General features: G+C 41.3%; 1 protein-coding gene and 1 long non-coding RNA gene across 9 annotated transcripts in view; both read left to right on the top strand.

Annotated features, from left to right (window-relative positions):
- Positions 1-21673, top strand: part of LOC112235185 — a 32543-nt gene extending 10870 nt beyond the window's left edge. For all 5 annotated transcript variants that reach the window (XR_006079125.1, XR_006079128.1, XR_006079126.1 and 2 more), the window contains one exon: positions 21510-21673. This is a non-coding gene — a long non-coding RNA (uncharacterized LOC112235185). The remainder of the gene's footprint in view (positions 1-21509) is intronic.
- LOC112242846 (tumor necrosis factor receptor superfamily member 14-like) lies at positions 10312-21673 on the top strand. Of its 4 annotated transcripts, none has more exons than XM_042299715.1 (13): positions 10312-10466; positions 14369-14440; positions 15072-15171; positions 15266-15391; positions 15523-15678; positions 15825-15912; positions 16046-16277; positions 16407-16496; positions 16656-16698; positions 19137-19320; positions 20144-20224; positions 20346-20409; positions 20880-21673. In XM_042299715.1, the coding sequence occupies exons 3-8, from the start codon at positions 15159-15161 to the stop codon at positions 16449-16451; spliced, it is 660 nt and encodes a 219-aa protein (XP_042155649.1). In that variant the 5' UTR covers positions 10312-10466; positions 14369-14440; positions 15072-15158; the 3' UTR covers positions 16452-16496; positions 16656-16698; positions 19137-19320; positions 20144-20224; positions 20346-20409; positions 20880-21673. The 4 variants fall into 4 exon arrangements, with proteins under 4 accessions (XP_042155649.1, XP_042155647.1, XP_042155648.1 ...); XM_042299713.1 differs by having other exon boundaries at positions 14369-14487; XM_042299714.1 differs by having other exon boundaries at positions 10312-10482; positions 14369-14487.
- Positions 21674-23254: the final 1581 nt, after the last annotated feature.

Here is a 23254-nt window from a genome sequence, read left to right as displayed (position 1 = left end):
GACTGATGTGGTGTACTCCTCAATGCCATCGGAGGAATCCCGGGAAACATATTCCAGTCTGTGATAGCAAAACATTCCTGTAGCTTAGCATCTGCTTCATCTGACCACATTTTTTATTGATCTAGTCACTGGTGCTTCCTGCTTTCATTTTTGCTTGTAAGCAGGAATCAGGAGGATAGAATTATGGTCAGATTTGCCAAATGGAGAGTGAGGGAGAGCTTTGTATGCGTCTCTGTGTGTGGAATATAGGTGGTCCAGCGTTTTCTTTTCCTCTGGTTGCACATTTAACATGCTGATAGAAAATAGGTAAAACGTATTTAAGTTTCCATGCATTGTTTCTGGCTACTAGGAGCGCCGCCTCTGGGTGAGCGTTTTCTTATTTGCTTATGGTGGAATACAGCTCATTCAATGCTGTCTTAGTGCCAGCCTCTGACTGTGGTGGTATGGACACAGCTATGAAAAATACAGGTGAAAACTCTCTAGGTAGATAGCGTGGTCTACAGCTTATCATGAGAAACTCTACCTCAGACGAGCAAAAGCTCAAGACTTCCTTAAATATTGTGCACCAGCTGTTATTTGCAACAATACATAGCCTGCGGCCCCTTGTCTTACCTCCACTTCCCAAGAAAGCAGTATATCCTTAGCATCGGGCTCGTCAGAGTCGTGAAAGGAAAAGAAGGATTCTGCTAGTCCGTGGTGAGTAGTCGCAGTCCTGATGTCTAGAAGTTATTTTCGGTCATAAGAGACGGTAGCGGCAACATTACGTACAAAATGAGTAAAAATATAAATGACAAACAATGCAAATAAACAAACAAAAAACACAATCGGTTGGGGGAACATAAAACGTCTGCCTTCTCCTCCGGCATTGAGAATATAGAGAATTTGCCAATTCTGGCATTGGGACGTGCGCTCTACACAATACATTTTGCAGTGTTATATCAACACTTAGAGTTGATTTTAATACTACCCCGGAAAACATATGGTCCCACTCTACAGAGTTTAAAAAGTACTCTGATTATAGTGTTACAGCTTTTGTGTTAATTGACCCCCCATAAACGTAACAGACAAATACTAGGAGCTGTGCCAGGCCCGCCACGTCTGTTGACTCATCCAGCTGTAACGCATGTAATTCCCTGGCTTGTATGCGAAGCAGCAATTGTTTCAAATCATCTCCTGCCATGTCACTGATGCGTCGTGAAACTGCTGTTTGATGAAGTCATTGTCTGTATAGTTTTTTGGGTCTTTTCCCCCAGCATTGTCCCAGCCATATCCACGGCAGCAGGAAGAATTAAATCCTCCACAATAGTATGGGGCTTGCCTGGAAGAGAGTAACGGTTAATGTGATTGGATGTTAATTATTTGAATAGGTAACCTATATTTGACATTGTGTTGTTATTTCGCTGAACACGAGATGGTTTAATTTTATTTTTGGCAGTGAAACAAGGTTACTCGGGCGAGAAAAAAACCTCTCCCAAATGCATAGCCCCTTTGGAAAATATTAATGTACTGTTTGAAAATGTGAATTTAAAAAATGACAGCATTGCACATACGCACCCCTGGGGGTACGCGTACCTCAGTTTGGGAATACCTGCTCTAGAAGGTATCCTATAGGCTACATAAATATTGAGATAGACTGGTACTTCATAAATCAACTGGTTTAACTCAAAAAGTGTTTAATCATTTTTAGTTTGTAAAGAAAATATTTAGCTTTGTGACTTCAACATCACCTTATCACCAATAAATCTGTCAACAGATTTGGAAATTTGAGACTATTGTAAGTCTCTGCGTTACATAGCAAAGGAATGTAATGGGTTTTCATTTTGTTAGTGTTAAACTGGATAAAACAAAGCACAGTTGCTTTGTTTATTATTTGAAATGCATGGAGGATGCCTGCTTCAAAAATATTCATTTAAAAAAAATGTATCCTTACCCCTCCCTAAACAATATAATGTAGCGCACTTCACTTTATAACCGGTGACAGTTTTAATACTCATCTATTTACAATGTGTTAATGAGCCTATAAAATGGGACATTGGTACTTTCTCACTTGGACATTAAACTATTTATCTTAGTTGGAAGTGTACCTTACCTATCATAGTTCATGAAGGTGAAAATATGAAGAGGAAGTGTAGAGTAGAAACAAAGTTATCAGATGATGATGATCACGAGTTCCATTCTCCTCCTCCAGCATTCTCACGAGTCCCTCATACCTTCACGTAAACAAGAGAACTGAAAGTAAAGGAAGTTCACAGATTTTTTAAAACCTTTTATTCAACTAGGCAAGTCAGTTAAGAACAAATTCTTATTTACAATGACGGCCTACACCGGCCAAACCCGGATGACGTTGGGCCAATTGTGCGCCACGCTACGGAACTCCCAATCACGGCCGGTTGTGATACAGCCTGGATTCAAACCAGGGTGTCTGTAGTGACACCTCTAGCACTGAGATGCAGTGCCTTAGACCGCTGCACCCCCCGGGAGCCCCAGAAAGCTACATTCACAGTGTATTTGAAAGGACTTTAGGTGTGCTCGATCTAGGCACAATGGAAACAACCAAAGTGTCCCAAAAGTGCAAACTGCCTGCCAGTTAATCTAAATCATGAGCACCTGAAGTATTTAAATATTTAGAAATATTTGATCCAGGTCTGATTCACATAGATAGCTATATAGCCTAATCTACACACTCAAAGCATGTTCATACCTTCCTGGACAATACCTTTAGCTGGGCCAACCTGTCCTTCACTACCTTCCTGGACATTGCCTGTAGCTGGACCAACCTGCCCTTCACTATCTTCCTGGACATGGCCTGTAGCTGGACCAACCTGTCCTTCACTACCTTCCTGGACATGGCCTGTAGCTAGGCCAATCTGTCCTTCACTACCTTCCTGGACATGGCCTGTAGCTAGGCCAATCTGTCCTTCACTACCTTCCTGGATATGGCCTGTAGCTGGACCAACCTGTTCTCGGCTGCTGCCTCAACTCATCCTGCGGGCCTTTATTAGTGATCAACTCTCATTCCTTTATGGACAGAGTTCTACACAAGGAACTCACTGTACCTGCAGAGTACAGTATTGATTGGGATAACATACAATAAGAGTGTCACCTTTTTTAGACAGGATTGTTCACACCTATCCAAACATTTCAGATCTCAGGGGGTGAGGGCTAAGTGTTGATTTGGGATTGGGGGCTCATCCTCCCACAGTTTAGGTTCTAAAGCTGTGTTTGATACTGTATCTCCATGCGTACACACCAGAAGATTCATGATTCTTCCTGGCCACCATGCAAGATTAGATTAAGGTCAAATTTCAGAAGAAACATTACATGCAGCCTATATATCAATTTAAAATGTTATCAAATGATTCATTCCTAACTCTGACCAAGTTAACTAAGGTTTAACCTCATTCTGCATGGCTTGGTGTCTGTCTCAGATTGAGTTGCTTCTCCGTCCAACAGGGCTAGGAACCCTCCATGTTCAGGACCACACCCAGAGCTGGCCTCACAGCCTGTGGAGCTTCTCTTCTATCCCGGCTATATACTGGCTCTTTTCCTGCACCTCCTTCTGATTCCTGACCTCCTCTGATATACACACTATCAACAATACCTTTAATACAAAGAACACACAGAAAAGTATGTGAGATGATGAAGGTTACTTCAGCGGCGCATTTTCACTATTTGTTTTACATAAATTTGACTTTTCACTAGTTTAATTTTAGTTTGACAGGTTTTTTAAATTTACTTATAGATGTGTGTTGTGCTCTGTTTTAGTTTGAACAGTCTAATTCTAGATCTCTGTTGATTCTGGTATTAGTTTTAGTTTGAACCAGGCTGCTGTGGTAAGAGAGGTCGTAAATTCCTGGCGGAGATTATCTCCTCATGGCAACAGTATAGAGAGAGAGAGTTTCATGGAGAGAACAAAATAATTTCTTCCACCTCATAGAACTGGAGAACCAAACGACATTTATGTTCTGGAGAAGGTATAAAAGATCGGTGAAGAATCCAGCTACGAACTGGTCCGTTTGGTACAATTTTGTGAAACTCATGGGAGACAATACGGCCACATTGCCATAACGCTGTTTATACAATAGCCTCAGATATGAGGCTTACATCTAATTGTTGTATAAGATGAATGAGTGAGGGTGATACTGTTTGTGAAATTGTGTAATGTGATTTTGGACTGTTTAATGAAGGAAACTCCAATTCCCTAAAAAGTTTCACTAAGTCATTGGCGCGCCCCCAGGGGCACTGACAAGACCTGGCATTATGAGACAGCCTTTTTCTATGTCCCGAATAAAACTCCCACCTGGATTTTCTATAAGCAGACCAAGCTTCCCTTAATTACGAGATGGCTAAAGGTTGCAGACCAGCTTACCATGAGAGGGCCACGGTTTGAGTAGAGACCATAAACCTGAGTATAAGCTAAGGCTGGAGTAGATAGCTGAATCGTTTAACCATACCAGGTGGTTAAACTCTTAGACTATCGATACCGGCAGAATAAGAACAAGCCTTTGATATTAATTACTAGTCTGCCGCTAGGAATTCGGTATCATTGAACACTAAGGCCGACAACCGCCGAAACATCTATTCTATAACGACATTAATGAATGTCACTGAACTATCCATTCTAACCACGACAGACAGAGAGAGAGGGCGGACAGACTCTCCAACAGAATCAAACTTTTCAACAGAGATCCCGACAACACACTGAGCGTAAATATATATAAATTGATTGCTATTGTTCCCGAATGAGTGAGCGTTCATGTGCAAAGGATTAGCATTTCAATTGTTATAATATTCAACTCTGTAGTGTCTCCTCAGCTGACCTCCCACTACCCTTTTGTCTAACAAGCCGCCATGCCAGTTTAGCCCACTAGGGCACATTCTCCTATTATTTCCTTGTAACCATATCTACTGTTTGTTTTGCATTTCTGTGAATTACTTAGTTAGTAAATAAATGATTTTAAGACAACTGAGGTATGGATGACTCATGTTGAAGATTGGGTTTGTGCGGATAACCAACAATTTACGACGTTTGGAATGAGACTAACGTGAGGTAAACAATAATTCCTTAATTCAAAGACTAATTGATCAGATATTAAAATATCTGAAAGTTTTATTAGGAAAAATATAACGTTGTAATCTGAATATTTTCCTTGGTGCCCCGACTTCCTAGTTAATTACAGTTACATGATTAATCAGTTTTACCGCGTAATAATAATTACAGAGTTATTTGATAAATAAGTCTTCAGTTTTAATGATGCCAAAGACACAACACAGTCTAATTCTAGATCTCTGTTGATTCTGGTATCAGTTTTAGGTTGAACAGCCTTTTAAACTGATGTTTCAAGGTCTTACATTATTTTTGGTTTCTTTTTAATTTAGTTTTAGTTTAAATGTTAGTCAACCTTTTATGGTTCAAAGGCAGAGGGATAGATGACGCTGTTATAGTTAGATCACTTTTATACTGTAGTTAGTGTCAGGGATAGAGAGATAGATGACACTGTAAAAGTTGTAGCACTGCTGTGGTAATCAGTATATGTCTTTATACCCATTAAACCAAAGGTCACACGTTGTTGTTCACTACTTAAGCGACAATACTCTCACAGAACTCTGAAATATACAGTACAGAGAAATTCCTACTTCCTACCTGACCTCTGACCACATCCTCATTATGAGAAATTGTCAGTTCTGTCAGCTCCTCTTGAAGCACGTGATCTCTTGGTCTATCTTCACCTCTTCAAACTGACAGATGAGTGATTTCCTCACCAAGCATCACTATGTTCTGCTCCTTTAAAAAGAGGGGTTACAATACTACAACTACAGTCAACCTCCAATATGATGCACACTCCACTGAGCCAACAATAGTGCTAACAACCATCAGATCCTTCTAGATCTACTAGGGGCCATTTAAAGTGTCTACAGGGAGGTTTTCAGACTGGGCCAAAACCAATCTGTATAACATGATGAACCTTCTCATGTAGTAGGGTCATGTACCATAGTACCTTCCCCCCTGTGTCCTCAGCCATGGTGGTACTGGTGAAGTTAGACTTGTTCTGATGACCCTCTCTAGCTGATCCTGGCTAAACCTGCCATTTCCTTTTGTGGAGCCATTCACCTGCAGGCTTCAGTTACATGCAAGAAACATTCAATAACCTTCACTTTATTCACAGTTTTCTTTTGACTGAAGTTGTTTGACCTTCTGTTACGTTCCCCAGATTATGTGTTGTAGTTTGTGTATTTACATGTGTTTATTTCAGGAAATGGCTTCCTGAAATCCCTCAAGCAGCTGATTGGTCGACTCCAGGGCTAATTGGAGAGCTGACCCCGCCCCCTCGTCAAGACGCAGCTGTCTCCAATTACCCATTCCTTCTGACACTATATAAAAGCCAGTGTTCTGTTCAGGAGAAAAAGATCTCTTCTTTTTGGAGGTAGAGATTTTGCTGAGATTGATTGCTGAGATTGATTGCTGAGATTGATTGCTGAGATTGATTGCTGAGATTGATTGCTGAGATTGATTGCTGAGATTGATTGCTGAGATTGATTGCTGATTGATTGCTGAGATTGATTGCTGAGATTGATTGCTGAGATTGAAATTGATTGTTGAGATTGCTTGTGATGTTGATTTTGTTGGAAAGTGGTATGTTCTGTGAGTTTGTTGCTCAGATAGAGCTTATTTGACATCCTTTTGTTTCTTAGTTTGTTTAAAATTGTTTAATATTCTGTTTCATTTGTTCCCAGGGGGGAAGGGGAAGGCACCTAGGGAGTGCTTAGGCAAGAGGCCCGCGGGCATACATATACCCGTAGCATATTCGCTGTCTAGACACACTAGGTAAGACCTGGGCGGACCACCCCTTGTATTTTGGTTAGGGCACCAGGTGGTGCTAAATTAGGTAAGTAGTGGGTAGGCAGGTAAAATAGAGGGGGGCTTTGAGATTTACTTTCTTTGCTTTGGTTCCGTCCAGCCCCTTTTCCCCATATTACCGTGTAAAGGAATAAAGTCCTTGTAAACGGTACCACATTCTGCCTGTTGTCATTCTTACTTGCACCTACAGTCCATACCTTTTTCGCTTCACGGAGAGTTTAGTTGTAGCAGGGTGTTGCGTTCCCTCTTCATAGAGGCGTGCGTAACACCTTCTCTCTCTGACCGTTGACTGGATTCCTGGTCATTTCGGCCTGTAAAACAAAGCATTATTTAAATCAAAATCAAATCAAAATATTTTATATAGCCCTTCATACATCAGCTGATATCTCAAAGTGCTGTACAGAAACCCAGCCTAAAACCCCAAACAGCAAGCAATGCAGGTGTAGAAGCACGGTGGCTAGGAAAAACTCCCTAGAAAGGCCAAAACCTAGGATGAAACCTAGAGAGGAACCAGGCTATGTGGGGTGGCCAGTCCTCTTCTGGCTGGGCCGGGTGGAGATTATAACAGAACATGGCCAAGATGTTCAAATGTTCATAAATGACCAGCATGGTCGTATAATAAGGCAGAACAGTTGAAACTGGAGCAGCAGCACGGTCAGGTGGACTGGGGACAGCAAGGAGTCATTATGTCAGGTAGTCCTGGGGCATGGTCCTAGGGCTCAGGTCCTCCGAGAGAGAAAGAAAGAGAGAATTAGAGAGAGCATAGGTGGGGTGGCCAGTCCTCTTCTGGCTGTGCCGGGTGGAGATTATAACAGAACATGGCCAAGATGTTCAAATGTTCATAAATGACCAGCATGGTCGAATAATAATAAGGCAGAACAGTTGAAACTGGAGCAGCAGCACGGCCAGGTGGACTTGGGACAGCAAGGAGTCATCATGTCAGATGGTCCTTAGGGCTCAGGTCCTCCGAGAGAGAGAGAGAGAGAGAGAAAGAGAGAATTAGAGAACGCACACTTAGATTCACACAGGACACCGAATAGGACAGGAGAGGTACTCCAGATATAACAAACTGACCCTAGCCCCCCGACACATTAACTACTGCAGCATAAATACTGGAGGCTGAGACAGGAGGGGTCAGGAGACACTGTGGCCCCATCCGAGGACACCCCCAGACAGGGCCAAACAGGAAGGATATAACCCCACCCACTTTGCCAAAGCACAGCCCCCACACCACTAGAGGGATATCTTCATCCACCAACTTACCATCCTGAGACAAGGCTGAGTATTGCCCACAAAGATCTCCGCCATGGCACAACCCAAGGGGGGGCGCCAACCCAGACAGGATGACCACATCAGTGAATCAACCCACTCAGGAGACGCACCCCTTCCAGGGACGGCATGAGAGAGCCCCAGTAAGCCAGTGACTCAGCCCCTGTAAATAGGGTTAGAGGCAGAGAATCCCAGTGGGAAGAGGGGAACCGGCCAGGCAGAGACATCAAGGGCGGTTTGACCACCATTTATTATCAACTAAGAGTGATTAAATGTGAATTAAAAATGTAAGTCACAGTTTATGAACTGAATTCAAAGTGGGGTTCCCACCACACAAGAAAGGTTGAGTTTGACAGTCTGTGATGCTGCTACAGACCGTTTCAACATTCTAGAACATCTCTGGTAAGTCTGGGTACCTGGTTTTCCTGGGAGTGTGGAGGGGTCCAGCAAGTCCTTCACAGGAGCAGACTTACATAATATTACATAAACCACCATCAAGGAAATGTTTACTAAGCGTATTTTTGGATGTAAAGAAAGTTAATGTCGCATATTATTGTAGAAAGCAGTGATATTTAAAAATATATATATATATTTCTCCTTTATTTAACCAGGTAGGCAAGTTGAGAACACGTTCTCATTTACAACTGCAACCTGGCCAAGATAAAGCAAAGCAATTGGACACATATAACAACACAGAGTTACACATGGAGTACAACAAACATACAGTCAATAATAGAGTAGAAAAGTAAGTCTATATAAAATGTGAGCAAATGAGGTGAGATAAGGGAGGTAAAGGCAATAAATAGGCCATGGTGGCGAAGTAAATACAATATAGCAATTAAAACACTGGAATGGTAGATTTGACAGTAGATGAGTGTGCAAAGTAGAAATACTGGGGTGCAAAGGAGCAAAATATATATCCCATCTATAAATAAATAAGTAAATACAGTAGGGGAAGAGGTAGTTGTTTGGGCTATTTATAGATGGGCTATGTGCAGTGATCTGTGAGCTGCTCTGACAGCTGGTGCTTAAAGCAAGTGAGGGAGATAAGTGTTTCCAGTTTCAGAGATGTTTGTAGTTCGTTCCAGTCATTTGCAGCAGAGAACTGGAAGGAGAGGCGGCCAAAGGAGGAATTGGCTTTAGGGGTGACAAGTGAGGTATACCTGCTGGAACATATAAGTCGCCTATGTTAATAATAATTTAGATGTTAGACGACCAGTACTTATGTTTAAATTTTACCAAGATCAAATGAGAGAAAGTCTATAGTACAGTTATTTTTTTAATCATATAGTTTACAATATCTCTATGGTTATTACTTAGAAGGTTTAAACATTCCATCTCAAAGAAACACGTTCTATCTCTATGGATGCTGATGTCATAGAGTGGTTTGAGGGGCCAATCAGAGTGAGTAAGAATAAACATGCATTTCATCATTCTAAGATCAGTCCTAAACGTGTATGACTTACTGCTTCATTGCAGCATTATTGTTTGTATTTCGTGTTTCATTTTATTACAGTTACAAATACATGACAACAGTGGGGATTACAGAAACAATTTAATCAAATTAAATTGCAGGTTAAATGTTCTTTAAAAACAAAAGAAAATATACATTTAATATGGATTCACAATGGGGCTAATATCCACTCAGAATAAACATCCCTTTTGATTACCCTAATGGGTATTTAAATCCAATATTAGTTTGCAGTGTGTTCCGTTATCCTACAGACACGACACATTGCGACATGGTACTTGAAGAAGAAACGGAGGTTATTAATTTAGTACAGGGTTTAGATTGAGCACATCTAAGCGAAGTCTTTACTTTGTGTTAGAGTTGCGTAAATTCGAATCTGGTATCAGGATAAATATAACAATGAGTCACCGATTGTATACTATGTATTTTTTATCAGCTAAGTAATAAATGGCAAATGCAACTTTCGTATATAGGTGCTCACTGTAATACCACGCAGGGCAGAACAGAGAACTGACAAGATGTATGTAAACAGTGTTCTTATACTGTGATAGACATTGTTCCAACCCGTCTGTTGGCCTATCACAGTAGTGGCTGGGCGTGGTTTAAACTTGCTCAGCCTATTGCAGGCGCTCAGGCGGGTCCCCGCCTCTTGGCGCTTCTTGGAGTCCTCCCTCCGTCGATGTATAGATTCTTACTGTTCTGGTATCGCAGCCTAGTTATAACAGTTGCTCAGTTCCTGCTATTGTGTTCAGTATTTTTCCATCTCAGTTAAACCTCGTGATGACCACCCCTCCCTATGCCTGCTTAACCGCAACTTTGTAAGAGTCAGAGTGAAAGTAAAATAGTCCAACTGCGAACCAAGACGGGGTAAGATACAGATGATGTGTGTAAATGTAGAAATAGCCTACTTAACATGTACCGTGCAGTAACTGAAAAAGAAGGACAGATTTTAATTGTGATTAATGACTGTATTTGTAATTTTACGACAAGGCTGATCTCTTCCTTTTGTTTTCAATGTCTGTTCTGCCTCTGGTGACTCAACTGCTTTTTAATTTGAAAGTGTGGTGCTGAACACACACAAGTGAGAGGTATAGTCATCTGCACCCAATGCAGCTATAGCCTTCAACATATTCTTACCTCTTTGTTGATTTGATATACAGAATTTTATAAGGGAGAAAGTGTCAAACAACACCGCCATTTCTACAAATAAGAAAATATAGAGGGTATGATCATCAAACAATATCAATTTAGATCATACAAGGGAGAAACTTTGGGGTTCTTGGAAGAGCATTTTGGAGGCATTTTTCATAGCCAAGAACCCTGAGGAACTTTTAGGATCTTAGAAGAACGCTTGTTGGAATGCAAAATGTTGGAGTGTAGGCATTCATCGTTATTTTGGCCTGCTGCCAGGTGTAGGACATTGCTCCATGCATGGGCAAATTGGACATCTGGCAAGTGGCAGAAAGACCAAATCATTTTTTATTGGGGTGGGTTGTTAAAAAATAAAAATAAATTAAATCATGTTTTATTTCTACAAAAAACATGGCCGACGGGTCATGGACCTGTTTTCGATTACTTTTGTACAATATCTCTGTTGTCAAAATAATCTATATTGAGCACTTGGCTGACCAGTAGGCAAGACCGCCCCACCCTCCCAAAGTGGTCCGGCCCGGTTTTCTGATTAGCTGAGCTGAGGTGGCACACATTCAAAGTCAAATGGGTAACAAAAAGAGTGATACATAGACTTACAAAGATGAGGTCCAAGAGCAAGAGAGGGAGTGTGGTGATGTGTCCACTGTTATGTTTAAGGCTTGGATTCCACCTGCTGGTATGGTGCTAAACTGTTAAGTTACAGACCGGATTCCATAGTTCTATGTGCAGGATATGGACTTTATTACAGGCTGGCTACATGAAACATCCACAACTAAAGGATCATTGTGGTATCTGAAAATACACTTATCCTATAAGTATGATGGTGTACTTACTACGTGCACATACTAAAAGAATGTAATGGGTAGATAAAAAACTGGGCCATTGTAGCAAAGTATTTATAAACTAAAAATCAGATCTCTTAAACATTTCATTCATATTCGTTCTATTATCTATACAATAGGCCATAATTGATTTTGGCCCAATAGGACTGGCATATTCCCACTTTCAAGGAGCTTTCCATCTTGATTGTGTTGTTTTGCCTAAAAACCTTTAGGCCTACCTATAGAAATGTTTGAAAACTCCCACTCTCCCAACCAAGTACATGAGGTGTTGCACACACATCCTGACTCCTGTGATTGCAGACACAATAGGAGTAGTTATGTCTGTTCCTCTACTAAATAACCTGGCAGTGTTAATCCCAGAGTCCTACCAAATAATCAATGTGTGGAAAAAGGAGCCTGGACACTCGCCACAGACGTCTCTCTCCTATAGGAGAAACACGCTGGTGGGCCAAGGATGCTGCTCTGAAGAAGGTCTTTGTATTCTTTGGCAACCCACAAAATACTCTGTTTGTGGATGTAATTCTCACCTTGATGGTTATTGAAGAGATGGCAGGTCAAAGGCCAACTGTACGTGTCAAGGCCAGAGCATTAACAGAGTCTCTGCTCAAGGTACAACACAATCTTCACTGCCCAAACAGTTCAGTCTATATTTGAGAATACGTCCCCTCTCTCCACGTACCTTCAAACCAGTGGCGTGGACATCCTGACAGAGGGATGGTATTGGGAACACAAGAGGCTCTGCAAAGGAATGTGAGGGACTTGATGTGGAGTGGGCTGCAAACAGCTTCATGCAGTGGTCCACTGACAAGCTGCAAGAACAGGATGAAGACAACGAACTGGAAGTGCAAGCTGAGATGCCTCAGAAGAGAACAAAGAAAAGGGAGACCATGCCATGATACCATGATAGGGATGCAGAGAGGGTCTACAAGACTGAGGTGCACTCTGTCATCATGGATACAGTCACTGAGAGCATCTGTCAGCGCTTGCTGACACCAGGCACGTTGTACACAGACTTTACTCATCTGGACCCCAGCAGGTTCTCAGAGATACAATATGATGCCCAGACATCACTTGCAAAACTAAGCAAACTCTTGCTTAAGTTTGACAACTGAGCAGCTGTCAGCACTTTGCAGTGTGAGTTGACTAGTCTTGCCAGTCAAGGGGAGAGACTGAAAACATCAGCAGTGGAGAAGTACACAACCAGGACTGTGAGAGATACCTGCAGATGGACCTGATGAAGAATAAGTGGAGATGATGAATACAAGTAGTTCAACATGTAAGAACTGTGCTGTATGTTGTTATCAACTTCTACGGTGGTACATCTTGTTGACAGAGGCCTACCATGTTATAGGCCTAGGGTACAAGTTCCTATTCACCGTTTGTGTCACGCAGGTAGCCTGTGAGAGGAGCTTCTCATCTCTCAAATTCATAAAACATCGACTCAGGAGCACCCAATCCTACAATCTCTTGGAAGCATTTATTCTTGTCAGGATTTGGCCAGGATTGTTCCGGTTTTGGCCACTAGATGCCCCCATTGTGTTTTTTGACCCTTTTGGTTTCCTTTGTTTCCAGTTATTATTTGCACCTGTGCCTCGTTTCCCTTGAATATATTTAAACCCTTAGTTTTCCTCAGTTCTTTGCTCTGTGTTTGAATGTTAGCACCCAGCGATGCTGTGAATATTTGTTGCTCCAGTTGGACGCTCTTGTGGTACTCTGTTTTTTTGTTCTCGTTTATTTATTTTTGATTATCTTTTGAGGCTTTTTCCTGCTGTACCTACCACCTTGTGGATTTACCTTTTGACTTGAAGGATTACATTTTTCTCTTGGAATTACTTTTGACATTGTGGATTTATATTTTTGCCTGAACTTTCCTTTTTACTTTATTAAAACACTGTCTCAAGTACTGCTGTGTCTGCCTCATCTTCTGGGTTCTGCCAACTATCAGCGGCTCAGTTTGCTAAGTGACTGTTTCTCACACCGGAGACCTGAGTCCGTAACCGGGTCTTGAGAATTCTGATGGCAACTGAAAAGGAAATCCTTATGGTCCTGGATACAGATGATGTCATTGACAGGGTGACAGGAACTGCTGTGACACCTGTTGACAAAAGGGTAGGAGGGCAGAGTGACAGCAGAGGAGAACAAGAAGAGACAGGCTGACAGACTGACAACAAAGTTACAGACAGAGTGACAGATCAGAACAAGGAGAATCAGACAGACAGACAACTGAGGAGAATCACAGACAGACAGGCTGACAGACTGTGACAGATCAGAACTAGGTAAATAACAGACAGAGGGACAGTGACAGCAGAGATGCAGAGACAGACAGCGCAACAGGGATAAAACAGACTCGGAGGCCCAGTTATAGTGATGAGTTGTATCTCCAGACTCCAGTGGTGTTTTAACATGTAATTGTTTTAAACATGAGCTGGTTAAAAAAGGAGGAAGACCATGTTTCTTCATTCACTGGGACAGTAAAGGTTGGGAATCTCTGTACTATAGTGTACTACAGATGTTATATGCTGCAGGTTAGGAGGGTTAGTTTAAGGTTAGGAAAGGGGTTAGGGTTAGTGGAAATGCTCTCCTAACCTGCAACAATAATACCTTCCTGGTCGTATCTGTATCAAGTGTCAAAGATGGCAACATTCTCTAATAACTACACGCCTAATTCTGTTTCATACTTCTCAAAGTTGATTTCAATGATTAAATTCTGTAAGATCATCATTTACAATTTGAAAGGATTAGATTTACATATACTAAAACACATGAATTCAACAGGTCAGTTCATCTCGATACTTCAAAACTCCTAAGAACTTCACAAATCCAGTGTGTGGGTCTTCCAGTGAGTTGGTGAGATTTGAGGAACAATGGCACAGTTTGACACTTTGATATGGACTGTGAGTGAAACTTTTATAATTAGCTTGGCATGTTTAAAAAACAATTCTCAATTGAAATATTTACCCAATTAAATAAAAAGTTATTATTTGCCTAATGGTTCTGTCAATTTTAATGAAACCTTTTCGAAAATAGGTGGTGGAGAGATGTACATTTTCACTCGGTCAGCGTTTCCCAAACTCGGTCCTGGGGACCCTAAGGGATGCACATTTAGTTTTTTGCCCTAGCACTACACAGCTGATTCAAATAATGAACTCCTCATCAAGCTTTGATTATTTAAGTCAGCTGTGTAGTGCTAGGGCGACAACCAAAACCTTCACCCATTTGGGTCCCAAGGACCAAATTTGGGAAACGCTGACCAAGGTTTAGGGTCTGGTGTCACACCTTTAATGACAACATGAAAACACCACGGGGCACCACCACACTCACAAAATACTTTAAAAGGGTTCCATATAGTTACTTTAATTTGATTTGAAATGTGAATATTTGGGTTAGAATTATGTTATCTACTTCTGTATGTTTTATGAATACATACCATCAGTTTAGATTTTTGTGATATTTTTTGTGACATTTTCTCAATTTACAGGTACCTATTATATTGGTGTTTGTAAGCATTGGATGCTGTATTGCATGTGGTAGAGCTGAGTACAGAATAAGGGATGAATGTTGTCCCATGTGTTCACCAGGTAAGGACCCTCTCTTTACATCATATGAATCACCAGACGTTAATACATCATCAACACTAACAGAAAAACATGACATTGATTCTCTCTTCCTCAGGAAATCGTGTACATAGGCATTGTACTGAATTCACCAGCACCAGCTGTGTGCCCTGTGTTGATTATACATTCCTTGATGAGCCCAATGGTCTATTGAAATGCAAAGTGTGTATCAACTGTGATCCAGGTAAGAGTGGTCCTGTGAGTCTGTACTGAAACCCAGACACAAACAATGATATGTTAGTCTGTGTTGTTATGCTATGAGGATATGTCAGTTGTAATCTGCATCAGATAATAGATGCCATGTTTTCTGTCTAGGTTTGGGTTTGACGGTAAAGCAGCCATGTAGACCTTCATCAGACACTGTCTGTGAGACACTGGAGGGGTTCTACTGTCTAGACCCAACTAAGGATGGTTGTAGAGCAGCCCAGAGACACAGCAGCTGTAAACCTGGTCAATACATCAACCAAACAGGTTGGTCTTCTGTCTCACTCATTATACTAATTGTGTTGTCATAATTCAATTTAGTCAAGTTGTTAACTTCAGTGTGAATAATCATTGACTGTAAATATAATATAATTAGTAGGTGAAAAATGAAATGCAATTATATATTTCTGCAGGAACAACGTCTACAGATACTGTGTGTTCTGACTGTACTGGTGATACTTATTCAGATGGATCATTAACATCCTGCCAGCCACACACACAGTAAGTTCACATATGTTTACATACATCAAAAGTCTAAGGTAAATCAAACAATATACTAAAGTACAAATCTACAACAAAACAGAAAGTTGAATGATCAAATTGCTGTCTCAGACTGTTATATTATGTGTTACAGGTGTAAATCCTTAGGTCTTCAAGAACTTAGACCAGGAACTCATTTGTCCAATTCTGAATGTGGAACACAATCCTCAAGAATAGAACCTGGAATCATCATTGGTGTTGTTGTGGCATCAGTCCTAATAGCAATAATAATAATAATAATAATAATAATAAGATTTGTAATTCTAAGGAAGGAAAGAAGTCCAACAACAGTGACTTTTTCTCCAGTGACAGTAAATGCTGTAGAGGTATGTTGATATAATCTACATGTTGAACAGTCACTGTCCTAAGGTTAGCTGAGCAGATGATATTATTGCTCTACTTACTCTGGGCTGAACTAGAAATGTTTTATTGAGTAATATGTTTCCTTCTATTAGGCATCATCAGATTTAGAGGAAACACCAAGCAATGTAGTACAATGAAACAGAAGAAAGTACAGCATCTTGCAGGTGTTAGTTTTGTAAATGGTGAGTTGTCAAGAACTTCAGCCGTATGACTAAAGGTGTAAGCTCTATTACTTCATGTTATCAATACAATGATGACAACTAAGATATGATCAAAGTGCTATGAAACTATAGCTTTACTTTCACACGGTCCTTGTTCATTACTGGTTTATTCTCCCACAGATTCAAGCTCTGACCGCACTCATCATTACAAATGCTACCTGAGGTACGTCCAGATTCTGTACACTGTGGTAAATGTGATCTACATTCAATTGTTTCTTGAAGTTGGCTTCTGGCATATTACTGTTGCTAAGTAGGATTTTATGAGGTTTGCCAGATTGGAGTAAAACACTATTTGTCAGTGTTTTTTGTGCACTAGTATCCCAAAGTATTAAGTGAAAACAAACAGAAAACAATATTGGCAGCAATGAAAGAAAATGAAAAGGCTACTAATTATATTATAATTATTTCGGTGACAACCTGGTTGATTAATAATATTGGGTTGACAATGCAGATAGTCCGGGTAGCCATTTGATTAGCTGTTCAGGAGTCTTACGGTTTGGGTGTAGAAGCTGTTCATTAGCCTTTTGGACCTAGACTTGGAGCTCCGGTACCGCTTGCCGTGCGGGAGCAGAGAGAACAGTCTATGACTGGGGTGGCTGGAGTCTTTGACAATATCGCTATATCGCTATATACAGTATAATCTGGACTGTTTTTACTTAGCAAACAAGGGGTAGCATTTGCTTTTTGCCCATATCTATAACAAGAGTTAGTCCTATATCCTCACATACCCACTCAATTCAAGCCCTGCTTTTAACCATAAGACATCTCAGTGATTGTGTCTGTTAAACAGTTGAACTTGTGGTAAACTGGTAACTCTGGGGAAAGGACAAGGACAACACTAAAAGGCCACTGAACCCACACATGGTGCCTGCATGATACACTGAACCCACACATGGTGCCTGCATGATACACTGAACCCACACATGGCGCCTGCATGATACACTGAACCCACACATGGTGCCTGCATGATACACTGAACCCACACATGGTGCCTGTACGATACACTGAACCCACACGTGGCGCCTGTACGATACACTGAACCCACACGTGGCACCTGTACGATACACTGAACCCACACATGGCACCTGCACGATACACTGAACCCACACATGGCACCTGCACGATACACTGAACCCACACGTGGCACCTGTACGATACACTGAACCCACACGTGGCACCTGTACGATACACTGAACCCACACGTGGCACCTGTACGATACACTGAACCCACACGTGGCGCCTGTACGATACACTGAACCCACACGTGGCACCTGTACGATACACTGAACCTACACGTGGCGCCTGCATGATACACTGAACCCACACATGGCGCCTGCATGATACACTGAACCCACACATGGCGCCTGCATGATACACTGAACCCACACGTGGCGCCGGTACGATACACTGAACCCACACGTGGCGCCTGGATACACTGCCTGGCATGATACACTGAACCCACACATGGCGCCTGCATGATACACTGAACCCACACATGGCGCCTGCATGATACACTGAACCCACACGTGGCGCCGGTACGATACACTGAACCCACACGTGGCACCTGTACGATACACTGAACCCACACGTGGCACCTGTACGATACACTGAACCCACACGTGGCACCTGTACGATACACTGAACCCACACATGGCACCTGCACGATACACTGAACCCACACGTGGCGCCTGCACGATACACTGAACCCACACATGGTGCCTGTACGATACACTGAACCCACACATGGCGCCTGCATGATACAGCATTAGAATACAAGTTGTACAAATCATTAAGGTTGTTGTCAGCATGACTTTCAACTGCACAATATGCATGATTTCAAAAACGTTCTGCTGAGTTTGCCCTAGAAAATGTAGCCTAGATAGTATCACTTCTTTATGTCCCTTGTGAAACCGGTTCTACTACCAGCAAGTAAATACACTTCTCTCCACAGTTCTAAGGAAAACACATTCACCCAAAAGCACCTTTTTACTGAATTACCTTAGACATATAATTTACAGTTGACAGACTTAACATCCCCCACAAAACACATTGTTATAGCATACGACTAGATGCAAATCATGGAACTGAACAAATTAAAGAGCAATGGACTTTTAAACCGTCCTCCTCCCTAACATTCCCTGTCATACAACAGTACATAATGGTTTCACTCTGAGCTGTAGGCCAAGGTTTCCTTCCTCATAAAACTCCCCCCTCTTCCTGTTTTCAATCTCGACAATCAATGGACAAATGTATTTACAATTACATTTATCTAACAACAATTAAACTATTAGCAATTTAGCAGTATTATTATGATGAATTTGTCAGACTACTAGAACAGATAGTAAACAATGTAAATATACGCCTGCAACCATTGGGTACTTTCCACTCTGCCTAACACGTTTCATAAACTGCAGGGACTTTCCAAGTCAAATAAGAAACTGGAAGGGTGAAAACAAATACCATAATGCGTTCACCTGTCTCCTGTTCAGATGAGTGACAATGAAAGAAATGAGATAGAGGAAGCCACTGTAGACTATTGAGATGCACCCCTACAGTAGGCTGTGGCTGCCTTGTTATCAGTCTTGTGTTTCTCTCCCTCAGGAATGGCAGACCAAGGAGCTGCTCTCACTTATGACTCCACTGTTTGATGAAGAAACAAAGCCGCTTGATGACATTGGATCCTCCTCAAGAGGTCAAAGGGCAGACTGTAACCTCCCAGGCAGTAACATCCCAGTCTGCTTCAGTGGTCCAGAAATCAGGAGCAAACCCAGAAACAGATGGATAGGTAAGAGATAGCATATTATAATCAAACCCAGACTCAGAGATGGATAGGTAAGAGATAGCATTATTATAATCAAACCCAGACTCAGAGATGGATAGGTAAGAGATAGCATTATCATAATCAAACCCAGACTCAGAGATGGATAGGTAAGAGATGGCATTATCATAATCAAACCCAGACTCAGAGATGGATAGGTAAGAGATGGCATTATCATAATCAAACCCAGACTCAGAGCTGGAAAACCTCTTGTTATACACTACACTTATGAACATGTCTGTGAGACAGAAGTTTTATATTTAATTAAAATCCTCACCTTAATTCAGTTTAAGAGGGCATGTTATAGAGCTCACCAGATTGTTGTCCTAAAAAACTGAACTAAGTTACCTCTGGTTTGTTCAGACATTCCTATGGGGAAGGAATAGGGTTTTAGGATAAACTCCTAAAGTAAGGTCTGAGGTTAAAACAGGCTTAGGAAATCTTATACGTTTTGTTCTATGAGATAATATCAGTCAGTTAACATGACCTTCATGAATTATGAAGCGTTTGTGTGCTTTTTATGATTACATAAATGCTTAGAAATTCACAAAATGTGACGTTAGCTGATGATTATCTCATAGAACAAAACTCCTAAGCCTGTGTTTACCACAGACCTTATTTTCTACACTCATCCGAAAACCCTACCAAAATGCCATTCAATTCCCCATAGGCTTTGTCCAATGAACCATGGTGGAGTTAGTGCCTACAAGAAGACGCCATTGCTATTTCTCTCTGTAGTAGTGTTGTATTAACTAGGCTTTTGTCCTTGTCCTGTGTGTGTATGAACCAGTGATGATTCGCTCACCCCCTGCCATGTCAGCTGACCAGGAATGAGGCAAGCCGCTTCGTTACCCCTGAGACTGTCTGGAGGGTAAGATACAGAATATAGGTCTCTCCATGGGTGGGAGATGGATATTTAAGCTAATCAACACACCCTTTATTTTACTGACTTGTTGAATGATTGATCCATTCATCATTTCATCCCTTCCCAGCCTTCCTCTCCTCTGAGGACCCAGCGAGGGTGGAGCACAGTGAGACACTTCAACAGCCAGAGAGGTGAGAGGTCACATGGTTTAGATGGTAAATATTTGTATCACATAAGCAAAAGGGAATATGTTCCATCATCTATGTTGATATACATTAGTGAAAAATTGTCTCCCGATTTTAATGTAGTTTCTCTCCCTTTTTGGCTGTATGACCGTTGATTTCCTCTCAGGAACCCACATTTGTTCTTTGTTATTGTGAAAGTAATTTGTGTAGCGTGTACTTTTCCCCACTCATTCACCCCGTCTCTTTACGTAGCTTATACATATTTGGTGGCCTGATTGCATCCAGACTATGTCAAATTCTGAACACAATGCCCATCCTGGCAGATCTGAACCTAATGCGAGCACAATGGCCCCTCACACTAAGTCACCTTTAAGTGCCGGGTGTAACTGAGTCCATAGATGCTCCATATCCATTACTTTGAGTGTTTTATATACATAGCATGACTAAATATGTTTATTTCTGTGTTGCACTGGCAGTCAAGAAATGGAACAGCAAGGCCACAGAACATGACATACGTAGAGCTGTGGGAGACCACCTGAAGCATAGGTAGAGACAGGGGAATTCCCCTTTACCACGCCACCACCAAACACCTTCAACAGGCTTGAAAAGTTTGATTGATCTGTTTGATCCATTTGTTTCAGTTTTCAGTAGTTGAATCCTTTGACGTATTGTTGATTTTAAAAAATAAATAATTATCAACAAAAATGGATTGGTTTAAAGGTGATCCTAAACTTATATACCATGCACAATTTTGACATAGTGGAAGATATCCTGAATTTGTACCATTTTTCATTCTAAGATGGACCAAGATGTATGTAGCTTTTGCAGATATTTTTTCATTATTTTTGCAAGAGTGTTGATTGGTCGATCATTGGGTTCATTAGTTTATCAATATGCCATTGATTAAAAGAGTAAGAATTTGATACAATATCCAACCCAAAATATAAGCTTGTTTTACTCCATTGTTTGCAAACAATACAATTGTAAAAAACAAAAGTCAGTTGGTTGCATAAATAATGACGATTACTAAACGTTACATGAAATATCAAAACCGAATTGAAACGCCTTTGATAAAATGTAATGGCAATAATTCACTTAATGGTAAGGCATGGAATAATGGACGTTTGAAATATGAGCAGGTGATGATTCGAGTCATGGTTCTTCAGTAGTGGAATAAAGACAATTAGAACAAATGTTGTACAGATATACTGTGTGTAAATACTGGAGTGATGTATGATTGTTAATAAAATTGTCCATATACCAAAAAACATTATACTGCGTTATGTGTATAGGCTGCAAGTACATTGAAATGATGTTGTTTTAAAGTCGTTGAAACTTTCAACCAAAACCAAACGGAGATTGGACGTCGGGCATAGTCATCTTTTCAACTACATTTTGCTAGGTGGGTATAGCCTGCTACATCTTCCATCCTCTCAGGCCAGAGGCATTTTGCTAGGTGGGTATAGCCTGCTACATCTTCCATCCTCTCAGGCCAGAGGCATTTTGCTAGGTGGGTATAGCCTGCTACATCTTCCATCCTCTCGGGCCAGAGGCATTTTGCTAGGTGGGTATAGCCTGCTACATCTTCCATCCTCTCAGGCCAGAGGCATTTTGCTAGGTGGGTATAGCCTGCTACATCTTCCATCCTCTCAGGCCAGAGGCATGATGTATGAATTAATGGTTGGATCAGAATCACCATTATAATCATTGGCCATTACAGAGAATTAGGTAAAACCACAAGACCAAATACTTGCCTCCATCCATTACTAATTTAGGAAAGGACTGGTTTTAACTAGCTAGCTATCCACCGGAGGATAAAGACAAGATTTATTTTCAGTTGAAGCCAAATCCAAACTCGCTTCCCTTGACAATTGTTTTGGGTGCACCAGAACCATTCACAGTTGAGCTCAGTCAGTTTAGGTCAACGCTAAACTACTTTTTTATACTTTGTTTGCTAGCCAAATGCTCACTGGCTTCCCTTGCATTCAGTGCTACGGGCGGCAACAATGTAATACTTACAGTGTCTTGCGAAAGTATTCGCCCCCCTTGAACTTTGCGACCTTTTGCCACATTTCAGGCTTCAAACATAAAGATATAAACTGTATTTTTTTGTGAAGAATCAACAACAAGTGGGACACAATCATGAAGTGGAACGACATTTATTGGATATTTCAAACTTTTTTAACAAATCAAAAACTGAAAAATTGGGCATGCAAAATTATTCAGCCCCCTTAAGTTAATACTTTGTAGCGCCACCTTTTGCTGCGATTACAGCTGTAAGTCGCTTGGGGTATGTCTCTATCAGTTTTGCACATCGAGAGACTGAAATTTTTTCCCATTCCTCCTTGCAAAACAGCTCGAGCTCAGTGAGGTTGGATGGAGAGCATTTGTGAACAGCAGTTTTCAGTTCTTTCCACAGATTCTCGATTGGATTCAGGTCTGGACTTTGACTTGGCCATTCTAACACCTGGATATGTTTATTTTTGAACCATTCCATTGTAGATTTTGCTTTATGTTTTGGATCATTGTCTTGTTGGAAGACAAATCTCCGTCCCAGTCTCAGGTCTTTTGCAGACTGTAACAATACAGAGGCGGATGCAAGATGCAAGCAACGATGGTTTAATAAATACAGTTTACAGCAGCAACAGGACAGACAGACTGTACTCAGACGGAATCCGACCCAGGGACTAGGCGCATCTTCCTAAGATAGCGTGCTGAGAAATCCAGGGAGTGTGTCCGGATGGGTAGGAGGAAGCACAGCAGATAATCCACACAAGGGCGGTGAGAGATGAGCACAGACACACGACACCACCTCAGAGAAGTAACAACGATCTGACAACAAGAAACACTG

The sequence above is a fragment of the Oncorhynchus tshawytscha genome, linkage group LG16 (assembly GCF_018296145.1).
Source record: "Oncorhynchus tshawytscha isolate Ot180627B linkage group LG16, Otsh_v2.0, whole genome shotgun sequence".
NCBI classification, from domain to species: domain Eukaryota; kingdom Metazoa; phylum Chordata; class Actinopteri; order Salmoniformes; family Salmonidae; genus Oncorhynchus; species Oncorhynchus tshawytscha.
The sequence above is the reverse complement of the archived record's forward strand: the minus strand, read 5'-3'. Positions and strand labels throughout refer to the sequence as shown.

Bases quoted from the DNA above. Each gene is read 5' to 3' on its own strand.
- LOC112242846 (XM_042299713.1), top strand. From the start codon at position 14,458: ATGGCACAGTTTGACACTTTGATATGGACT. The intron at 15,392-15,522 runs GTAAGAGTGGTC...TTTTCTGTCTAG, and splicing joins GTGTATCAACTGTGATCCAG to GTTTGGGTTTGACGGTAAAG. The intron at 15,913-16,045 runs GTAAGTTCACAT...TATGTGTTACAG, and splicing joins TCCTGCCAGCCACACACACA to GTGTAAATCCTTAGGTCTTC.